We start from the raw sequence: 11240 nt of genomic DNA on the forward strand, positions 1-11240 counted from the left end.
CCAAACATATTCATACTGTAAGTAACATGATCCCACTAAAACCAAATTAAATACTAGATGACAGGACCACATTCGGTGATGAACCATTTCACAGCTTTTACTTCAGGAGTAGTAGTGGATTTGGCAGTGTCAGGTTAACAGTTGGACTCAAACAATCTTAAAGATTGGTGTAGTCCCATTGTCACTGGTAGCAGCAGATAAACGTTTCAATGGATAAAGGATAAATAAAAAGATGAAATACTGTAATTTCATTATTAAATATATTCTGTGTGCAACAAACTATCACTGAAGCAACTGAAGAGATGCAAAAACATTTTATAAATTTGATGGAAGAGTAAAAATCATCCAAAAATGTTTCCAAGGCACGCCTCTCCTTCTCCTCCTTTCTCCTGACTTGCTGTTTGTGGATTCATAGGTTAGTCCTGTATGGCAAATGAAAGAGTATCAAGAATTTGCAGGCTCTGCTCCAGGCATGGTAATGGCCAGGCCAACAAGAAAAGACAACTTCCAAATCCTTCCTCTACAGACTGGCCAAAGAGTAGCTGTTCCAAGTAGTCAGCTAGGATCCAACCACCTTGTTTTGAAGATGAAAGTGGTTGAAATGGTGTAGACACAAATCTTTCTGTACATGGGACACCACTTATTTTCTGCAAACATGAAAGGTCACAGAAATTTGCTGAAATAGATGCAGACATTGTGAAATTGTTTCTGTGAATTTGAGAGCAAAAGCATACCTAACCTACATGAAACATGGCTGTACAATCACCAGCAGGCTTACTCTGTCTTAATAGACAGACACAATAGACATTGATGCTTTCAGTTGTTGGGTTTTTTTATTGAACAAGAATAATATTACACTCTTTACAACCAACTGACTTATTAGATTTACATTCAAGAACTCATAATGTCATTTATGACACTATTGCAAAATATTAATAATGTATGCAGTATTTACTACATTCTTAAAATATTTCTCATCAGTCTGTTGGAAGACACAAGTTTGATCCTGCTCTCACTGAAATTGAGAAAAAAAATACTTTTGATATCAGTAGATTAGAATCAATTCACTTGCTAGTAAATAGCCCAAGATAACATTATTCCCTCTCAGACCCTAACATACTGGTTAAAATGTGGTATTATGCTAGTTTGAGATTTATGTTTGTGTGTCTTCAATTATCATTGCAAGAGAACCTGCACTTTCAGCCTGACATTTGGATGTCTACTGATGTTATCATCCTCTTGTTCCAAATCAACATGATTCATGCCTGCTTTCCCAGGTGAAAGCATTCTGCTTTCATAGATGTTGACTTTGGATCTCTTTAAAGACATCAGAGTTTCTGTTGTTCTTAGTTTTAAAAGCATGCTTTCAGATCCTGAACTAAACTCTGGCTGCTATATTGTGTGTTCCCTCCTTAACTGCAGTCATTTTCAAAGGAAATGCTAAAATCAAGCCACACTTCCAATGAGAGTGCTCTGTGTTACAAGGCTGCTCCTAAACTCATGGCATCCAGGTTCAGTCTGACATGGCAACATCAATTTTTGTTATGTGTGGCTCGGGTTGTTTTCAGACATGTTAGCAAGCCATTTTCAATTGTGATTTTTGACTTGCATGTGTATCATCCAACTTAGACTGAATGAGGGGCTGCCCGATCCTGCAACACTCTAAAACATTTAAGTTTTTCTTCTGGCTGAAATGGGACCACTTGCTCATGCAATTGAGAAACAAAGGAATGGGTACCAAAATACTGTAGTCTGTGCTGCACTATCACTTGCTGAGGGTCCAAGACTTCCCTGGTTCAAATAAACTCCCTGTGAGTCACATCTGGGCCATAGCCAGCAGTGAAGATAGAAAGCATGAAGGTCCTTTTGCTGGCCTCTCACCATTCTTCCAGAAGAACTGCAGGTATCACCTTAATGACACCAACTAGCTGGTTTATAGAAACATATATATTTAAATAATGTTAAGCAGCTTCTTTTGTTTCAGATCCCCTTCTACAAATCGGTAGAATTTACCAATCTGCTGTTTCTCTGTACAAAATTTAACTTTAGAAATTCAACTAAATACAATATATATCTGCAGCATCTTGCCTAAGATATTCACAATGTATAAACTGAAATACTGGGTGTTTTCTCTCTGAACAAAAGCATATTTGTCTCCAAGGAATTGTCACCAAACTTCCAAAAACCAGAAAACTGTTAACAACTAATATTGGTTTAATTAATTTACACTCTTGTGCTTTTGTTGTTATTATTGTTATTGAACAAGGGTGTTCCTCCCATCTGAGGTGTTCTTTATATGTGTTTCTTTCATAATGGTTCCACATCAATAGTATCACTCACCCAAACTGTCCCCTTCATTCAGTGAGAGCTTTTCCAGCACCAGGTTGGCAAGAGTCAGGCTCTGGCACTATTTAAATGATCACGTTGAGTTTTCAGTATTACTATACATTCAAAAAGCCATAATACATTTCTCTGTTCAAATACTTATCAAAACAAATATCAAAAGTCATATACACTGTACAGTCTATTTTTAAGTAAACATTTTTCTCATTAAAAACAGGTCACATTTGAGCTTCAGAGATTACATATTCATACATTATAGATCCACTTTGTTCTTAAAGTGTGTTGTTGCATATTCAATAATCTGTGAGAAATGCATTCACTTGAAAGTCTTACAAGTGTAAGTAAATATCAGCGAGGATTTAGCCATTTCATTACTGGAGAGCGATTAACTTTCTCTTTAACGAATTCCTCTTTTACAGAATTTCCATCCCCTGATGCCATGTCATTGTCTGAAAAAACCACAAAAATAAAGGTGGATTTCATGAACATGAGAGCTTTAAAATATTATTCTGCAGCAATGTCCCTGGTTTTACAAATACTTCAGAAAATCCTTAACTGACATCTTTGCAGAAAACTCAGTAAATTACCCCCAATTACCTAGCTGCAAAATTTCTACCAAATTAAGGCAGATGTCATATCTATTTTCTAATGGTTTAAGCATAAGGCTGATGAGTTGACTTCAGTTTCCAGTTCTGACTGTAACACTCACTCCAGTGTGACACAGGACCAAGAAACACATCCTCAATAACTACAGCAGTAAATTAAACTCCCCTGCAACTATTCTCTGACTGAGGCCAGCTGGCATGGAATAGCCTGGTCTGTGCCGCTAAACTCTCTTACTCTCCAAAAATAGGTAAAAGATACTCAGTTTGTCAACTGGAAACAGTCCCTGGCTGATGCTGATTTCTGAGCTGTGACTGAGGCAGTCTGGCACAACTAGCTGGCCTGGGACAGTGTGCTGTCCACTGCCATCCTGTTAGACCATGAAAGGAGTAAAATTGCAATGTATAGGACTTCTGACACCTTTAAGTTTGTTAGGTATATGTAGATATAGTGGTCTTTATAAAACATATGATCAGAAACTTGCCTGTTTAAAACAGAAGCATTTACAGCTGTTTGGATTCACTGGAGATCTCTTAAATGCTATAGTTACTTCTGAAGACCACTTTTAAATTAAACCATGTGTGACCACCTCATGGAGTACTGCTCGTAGTGTCCCTGATCTGCTAACAGTGACAGACTTCTGAGAACAGAAGTAATTGGGAAACTTTTGCGAGGGTAAAAAACACTGTTTTTTTTCCATGCAGTGCATATCTCATCCTGGCTAGGATAAGTCAAGCAGCTAAACATTGAGTCAGAGAAAATTTGGGACCAAAGGCAAGTGGGGAAGAGAAAAGGGGAGGAGGAACAATGCATATAGACCAGGAAGGTTTGAATACAGATAAAACACAGATACAGAAAAAAGAAGGCACCCTTATTATTTTGACACCCTCAGTAATAAATAGAAAAAGGAAAGGCAAAAGAGCACAATCATGTAGAAAAATACAAAAATATCAGGGCTGATTGATCTTGTAAGAGTTTTTTGGAGATTTTAAATGTGATATAAGCTGCAGAAGTTTGCTTCAATCTAACTTTCTTTAAGCTGAGAAAGGGGGAAAGATAAATCTTGTATTAATACAGCAAACTCTACACAGCTTAATATAACAGAAGAAAATTTAAAATTCCTCACAAATTGCAGATTGAGAAGAAATTAAATCCAAAGACCTTTAGGTGAAATCCTATAAAAGTTCCCAGTAGACCTAGATTTAAACCTCTGGATATTTTTGGAATTTTTTTTCTTCTACACATTTGTATTTATTTTGGTTTGTGTTTATATTTAGGGTAAACTTCATTCAGACAAACATACTTCAGTATCATCAGGTGTGAAAAAAGGGGAAAATTTTTATCCCACCTCTAAAAACTTCAGTGATCTTTTCTTGGTGCATCAAAACCACTCCAGCTTGTGACACTCCCTTGTTTTTATTTTTGTCTTAATTCTGGACAGATCTATTACAAGCTTCAGACATAAATATAAAGGAAATAATTTAATCCAGTGATACTGTGACAAATGACTACAATAAAACATTTAATAAAACCATTCACTGACAACTGAAAATATATAAAGCTCTGTCCTCATGGAGAAAAAGAAACATTGTTTTTGCTATGTATTAGCTAGCACTAGTAAATGCAATGTAGTGAAATCCTGAACTGACTGATGCAAATCCTAGCACAGCCTCCCACTGCACAGGTGATGTACACCTGGAACATGCAACAGTTGCAAAGTATTTCAAAATGCTTCTAGCATGTGTCACAGCTCGCCTAATTCATTGCTACATGTTAAGGAAGCTGCCAATAAGAAAAATAAACCTACCTTGTGTTGTTAATGGTTTGCACAGCCCCACCAAAGTACCCACCACTCACATACAGAGTGTTAGTAGATCATGTGCAAGGTGTTTTCTGCTAAAATCCACTGTCCCACAAAGTCTTACCTGTGTGTGAAGATATTTTTCGTCGATTTGGAGGCTTTGAAGCAGACAGTTGAAAAAATGGGAACGTCAGACACTTCCCGGTTACTCTATCACAGATGCCAGAGGGACAGTTGCAGGCTTTCCTGCATTCCATTCCATAGCTACCATAGGGACACTCTGGAAAAAAATATAACAAAGCTGTTCTCAGTGATCCAAGTCAGCTGCTGTCTTAATAGTTGGTCTGCTTGAAAGTGGAAAACCTTTGAGGTCAGCTAGACTGCAGCTACAGGATTTCAGCATGCTGACTGCTTTTTAAAAAGTATTTTCCAATATTATCAAACCTTGACACACTTAACAAACATAATTTCATTTCCTGTAACTTATTTATAATGTGCTACTGGTAATTCTTCCCTGAAAGACTCCTAGATTTAAGCACACTCTTACATTATATTGTCTTAGTTAAAGGCAGTATGAATACGTAGGTATACAACTATAGAAGATTTAGTTAAAGAAGTAGCATTGAGTTTAGAAGGAAGATGACTCCAGAAGCTCCCTGAACTCACTATGTGGTTCACTATTATATTATTGGACTTTCATGACCATTGATATTTGGAGCTGCAGTCTGATACTTGTGCAGGCTTGTTGTGACCTGGGACAGTAGTCTGGGTGGAAGATGCAGCCTGAACCTGAGGAGCTATCCAGCAAACTCACCATCCATCTGGAGATGCTACTGGGTCCTGGGGAGTAGCCTCTCACCCAACACCTTTTCAGACAGACAGATTCTACCTTCCCATGGCAGACAGTTCACTCTTTAGGCTGCATCTCCAGCCAAAAGAGTAAGCATGCCCTGAAGGGATCTCTGGCACTAAGGCAACTCGCTGGTTATGCTGCATCTGGTCACATAATGCCCTAATTCAAACCTCACATTCCTGAGCAAGCTTTAGGAGGAGCACTACAGAGTAGTTGCTAGAATGGGAGCAAATGTTTTCCGAAGAAAATTAAGTCAAGTACAGGAGATTTGCCCTATCCCATAGCTGACACATATCACATGCTGGGTCATATAACTTCCCAGAGGGTTTAAACTAAGGGCTACAGCCCTTGTCTTCCTCAGCCTTGCTGTTGAATAGGATACCTTCCCAAAACCATTACTAAAGAGGCAGAGCCTGGGAAAATCCATGTCCTTTCCAAACCCACCAACAGGTGATCATTCCCAGAAGAGGTGTGAGATATCCCAGGAAAAAGACCTTTATGTTCAGACTGTCCTTGCCAACCCAAGGTACATGATCACCTTAAATGGCAAGGTCTGGAGAGTTTCTGATTCACCTCCTAAGGGCAGATGAATGATTATTCAGGGCTGGACCAAGGAACCATCTTGCCCAGGCCTCCACAAAGCACTTAGGAAAGGTGACATAGTAAGCACAAATGATATCTCTCTCCTCATTTTGTCTCTCCTTTTCAGCTACGAGACCTTCCAATCCAAACATAGTTTCTTTGCATATAACACCCCACAATAAAATTACACTTTTCAGTTTGTTCAGTCTCCTCTTGAGTGAATGCAAATTTTAACTTTGCCATACAGCCTAGGTAATATGAAAATCAAGCTAAAGCACTACAGTTTTGTGTTTATAGTGCAGCAAACATTTTACAATTCTCTGTGTATCAAATGGATACATGGATTTATTCTTATAAATGAAAAGCCCTAGAAGATCAGCCTGTTCCCAGGAATGGACTACACAGCAAGTCACTCCAGCATGGAGAATCTTACTATGCTTCAGCACACTCCCCTTCCCAATAATGACTCTTTGATCTGCTGCTTGTCCAGATAAATCAAAAACACAATCCCACTCAAATAGAAGTGGTCTTGTGTGCATATGCTACCTGGGAGACAAGCAAAGAGCACCATTACATGGATCATCAATCTGCCTGCTACAGGTGCTCAGCCTGGACAAAAAGCTGAAAACCTGTGCACAACAGCATAGAAACAAATCTGAACCCAAAGCACTTGGCTCTGTGTGGAATAATCCTGGCATTAATACAACTTTTTAGATTTCATGGAACTGAGATCTGAGTAAATTTGTCTTTTAGAAGGTTTTTGTTTAACAGGATTCTGCTCCTAAATAAATTGCAGATAGCTTCCAGTGGTTTAATGGAAGCAAGGGCACCAAAAAGTACTTTGCTTCAAGCCATAATGACATTGCTATTGATAATAGTACAATGCACTCTCCTAATAATAAAAGTATCCCAAAAATTGATCTGGAATATATACTGCCCATTTTAGAAATAAGAAATTGAAAAACAGAGTTCAGATCATTTTGCCAGAACCTCAAAGTAAATTGGCAACAGGAAGCCAGAGAGAATTTAGCCATCCTGCATCTGTCAGTTATTGGAAACATGGAAGTTATTAAAATGGTGAGTGATCTGGTATCATGGCTGCAAATGGATATATAAAATAATATGTGGCCCCAGGGAGAGATTGTGCTCTCTTAGAGTTGAGATGAAGAAAGAAAAATAATTCAAAATTACATCTATTATATTTAGTGGAAATAGATATATGGAGAATAGAAGCTTTAAACACCAATTTAAATTTTAAGTGATTAAATTTTTATTACAGTTTTTCCACTGACAGATTGGGAAAAAAACCCAAACATTTTACTTCTCATTTTCCACAGAGCACTGAAGATTCAGCTATGAGGATTCATATCTCAAGTCCTATAATATTTCTTTTCTCCCATTCAAAGGGTGCTATTGCAAAGAAACTCCTATGAAGAAAGTGAAAAATACACACTAGTTCAAAACAATTGTTAATGGATTTATAGGCAGTATCTTGCACTGTGATTATTTTTAATAAACTGAAGATCAGTCAATTATTTCAGTAAAATATTTTTCTGGTGAGTGCACCAGGAAAATATGTATAAGTTCTACATGTTTGCAATAAAGTACTCCTCTGGGTTTCACACTCAACCATGCACATGAGCTTATTTTAAATAAAGTAAATAAGTGTGTACTGTATGTGAATCAGCCTAAGTGTTTTTTGCAGCATCAGGTCCTAAGTCATTACTTTAAACTGAGTCTATTAATACTCCTGATATTTAACTGTCAAGATATTCCCACTTTCAAGAATTTATTCTAGGAAGTTATTCTAAGGCTTATCTGTATCTATTTACTGAAGTGGTATACAAACACAGCAAAACCCGCTGCATTCATGCTTTGCAAACTCTTTTATTAATATATCTTGGTTTTTAAAAAAAATTCACCCTACTTCTTACGAATATAATACGTTGCCACCCTTTAAAGATTCCCCTGTTTAAATGGAGTGAGAATAGCTCCTTAATGAAAAGTGTGATTACAGCCTCTGACTAAAGAAATCAGCATGCAACATGTGACATGGAATAAACTGAATGCAGTGCCTGGCTGCCCATCTCACAGTCATCTTGTGTTCTGTTATTGCCATCCTTCAGGTAGGAGGGTTTCTGTTTGCCCCCCCCCGACCACATCCCTAGGATGACTGAGCACCTCAAAGGCAGGACTAAATTAAACAAGACAAAGTCTTCAAGCACTCAGGCAGTGCTACTTTCTCCATCCCCCAGACCCCAGCGTGAGCACCTGCACGGGCAGGCAGCCAGCAGTGCCAGAGGGAGCATCACCCCCAGGACCGTGCAGCTGCGACAGGGACCCCGTGACAAGGTTAGACTTGCAGGATTAAAGTCTTTGCAATTTATAGAAAGCCACCCACCAAATCAACAGAAAGAACAGGACTAGTGCCTGGGTGTCCCAAGCCCTAGTCAAAAATCTCACCTCCAAGCAGACCCTGTCTGTATTTCCTCACACAGGTCCCCAGATGTAAACAATATCACCCATTAATAAACATGCCCCAGTACATTCTAATGACAGTAGGCATTTCTTCCCTTTTTCCTTGGCTAAAGGATGAACTGTAAAAATCCCATTTAACTCCTTTCAAGCAAGAGGCAAACTCTGCATTTATGTTGCTGTCAAATTGCCACAGTGGGTGCATACAAAGTGAACATCATTACCTTTGCAGATACCAAATTCATCACCAAAGTCATCCTCCTCAGTGTAAAACTGACACTTCAGCCCAGGACCACACTTGACACCATCCATACCCGAGACAGTACGATAGCAAGTCTCCCCCAGAGCAGCTGCACACACTCTGCAGCAGCCACAGTCATCCAGCACTGTTCGCTTACAACGTGCGGTACTTTTGCATGCGTTACTGTCACAGGGATCAGGGCAATCTACTGCATATTTCGCACTCCAAGCAGCTCCAGCAGGCACGGGCATCAGGAGTAGTGTGAGGAACAGGAAGCCCTTCATGTCTTGCAGGGGTAAATGCTCCATCCCAGAGAGCAAGTCTCAGTGCTCAGCCTGCTGGTGCCTCTTGCTGAGGGAAGCAGCGGTACAGAATCCAAAGTGGTAGCTGCACACATCAACCTACAAGTTTATCAGCTTTATAAAGTGTGTTGCCCACATGTTGCACCGTCGTCAGCTTCCTCAATCCGGCAGTGCTGCTCCTGCCAGCCTCCCTTGTTTCAGTTTATGAAATCCAGGATGAAGGTTGGATTAGCACTCTGCTGCCATCCAGGAATTGAAAAGCCTGAGCTGATGTAATCTGTTATGTTTAGTTGGTTGTTTTGCATGAGGACTAAAAACTCTCTCACATCCGTTTCAAATGCTCAAGGACGTCTGCCAAGAGAAAAAAAAAAAGAAAGATAAAAAAAACAATCAACCCCGAGGAGGTTGCATACCTTCCTGCAGGACAGAGATTGCTCTGATGCTGGGCACACTGCTGACAGGAGAGTCAGCTTGCTATCACAGCATGTATGGCCAGAAGAAAATCACACTGAATCATCTTACTGCTGAAAGAATAACCTTTAATAGAATAAATCTTTGCCATACTCTTTCGGGGGATGGTTTTTTGGGGGAATTAAATGAGATCATGTCATTTGATAGCCAAACTCAGATTTTTAAGTAGTTTGTCTGCCTGCATTGAAACAGTACTTTTTAATCAGTATTTAAGTGGAGGTGAATTAAACATTTTGCTCAAAGATTACTGCTAGAACTAAAGCTGGTCAGAAAAAAAACAATCCTTTTGGGGAGTCTTCCATAGGAAGTTCAGGAGAATGAGCAATGAGCTGCCCCAACTTCACAACCAAAGGGGAAATCCCCATCTATCATCAGCACTGTCTGCACAGCATTAACATAAATCCAGCGGGCTGATACTTCTCACTTTACACCACTTCTCTTCTGACAAACTCTATGAGATGCTCTGATGTTCTTCAATTAAATCCATGTAAATAAACAGAAAACAAATCTGTTTCACCCATCTCCTCTCTTACACTTTATTTATCCTGCCAGAGCCTTGACAAGAAACAGCAAACAAGTGGAGCCCAGTGAAACTGATGCTCCACTGGAGAGATGAAATTTTCTGCATTAAAAAAATCTACAGGAAAGGAAAAAGGGAATAAAGCTAGCCATAAATAAACCTCTGAATACCAAAAGTTGCTGCCAATGAAGTTAGTGGGAACCAAAGCAAACTGAACAGTGTATGACCAGCTTGTCATTTGGGAATCCTGTGTCTCAAGTGGGCTAAGGACATTGCCAGTAGGTTGCCAAGTAAAACAAAGGACTAGACTAGAAATACAGGAACAGTAGGAAAGCCTTTTCTTCATGAATGCAAATGTGAATTTATAAACCCAAAACCAAAATGCTCAACTCTTCTGTATTGTGAAGATGGGGAAAACAAATATACTGTATGTTTCATTTGGGTAAGGTGTTGTTTTGGGATGGGGAGGGGAGGGGACAGGAGGGGAGGGGCTGGCCAAGTATGTTTAACACTTGTCAAAACTCAATGTTTTATTTTTTTTAAAAAAAGGTAAAAAAATTAAAAAGTTAGGTTGAGGTCTCATATAAACCAAGGCATTACTATTGGTAAGGATGAGCTGAAAGCAATTAGCTCAATGAGTAGTGGACATCTTTATGTTCAAAATAAAAAGTATCTATCCTCTAAGAAGTAAAAGGAGTACTCCTAAGATGGAAATGAAAATTGCAGCCAAAACCAGATGAGGAACACAAGTTTAAGGTTATGATTAGGAGATCAATTAGAAATTGATGTCCTGTTTAAAAAAAAAAAAAAAAAGTCTGTTTAAAAAAATAAAAGTCTGTTTAAAAAAAAAAGCAGCCAGCCCAGTATTTCTTCATACTTCTCAGGTCAGCAGATATAAACCACTACCCATGTCTGCTGGCATAGAATTGACTAAAACTGACATTGGTTTATGTTTCTAGGTCAGGCTGTAAGCTGTGGGGCTGAGGAACCACTGTAAATCCCACTGGGCAATCCCTCATGTGGGAGAGAGATGCTAAGTTCAATCAGAG

General features: G+C 39.0%; 1 protein-coding gene across 1 annotated transcript; it reads right to left on the reverse strand.

The window, feature by feature from the left end:
* Positions 1 to 811: 811 nt before the first annotated feature.
* ESM1 (endothelial cell specific molecule 1) lies at positions 812 to 9380 on the reverse strand. The gene is made up of 3 exons (XM_021553886.3): positions 8882 to 9380; positions 4872 to 5027; positions 812 to 2792 (listed from the first exon to the last, which is right to left on the reverse strand). The coding sequence occupies exons 1-3, from the start codon at positions 9204 to 9206 to the stop codon at positions 2692 to 2694; spliced, it is 582 nt and encodes a 193-aa protein (XP_021409561.2). The 5' UTR covers positions 9207 to 9380; the 3' UTR covers positions 812 to 2691.
* Positions 9381 to 11240: the final 1860 nt, after the last annotated feature.

The sequence above is a fragment of the Lonchura striata genome, chromosome Z (assembly GCF_050655825.1).
Source record: "Lonchura striata isolate lonStrDom1 chromosome Z, ASM5065582v1, whole genome shotgun sequence".
NCBI classification, from domain to species: Eukaryota; Metazoa; Chordata; class Aves; order Passeriformes; family Estrildidae; genus Lonchura; species Lonchura striata.

Coding starts and splice junctions, on each gene's coding strand:
- ESM1 (XM_021553886.3), bottom strand. CDS start 9,206: ATGGAGCATTTACCCCTGCAAGACATGAAGGGCTTCCTGTTCCTCACA. Junction 5,028..8,881: donor TGAATTTGGTATCTGCAAAG/GTAATGATGTTC, acceptor ATTTTTTTCCAG/AGTGTCCCTATGGTAGCTAT. Junction 2,793..4,871: donor AAAAATATCTTCACACACAG/GTAAGACTTTGT, acceptor TGGTTTTTTCAG/ACAATGACATGGCATCAGGG.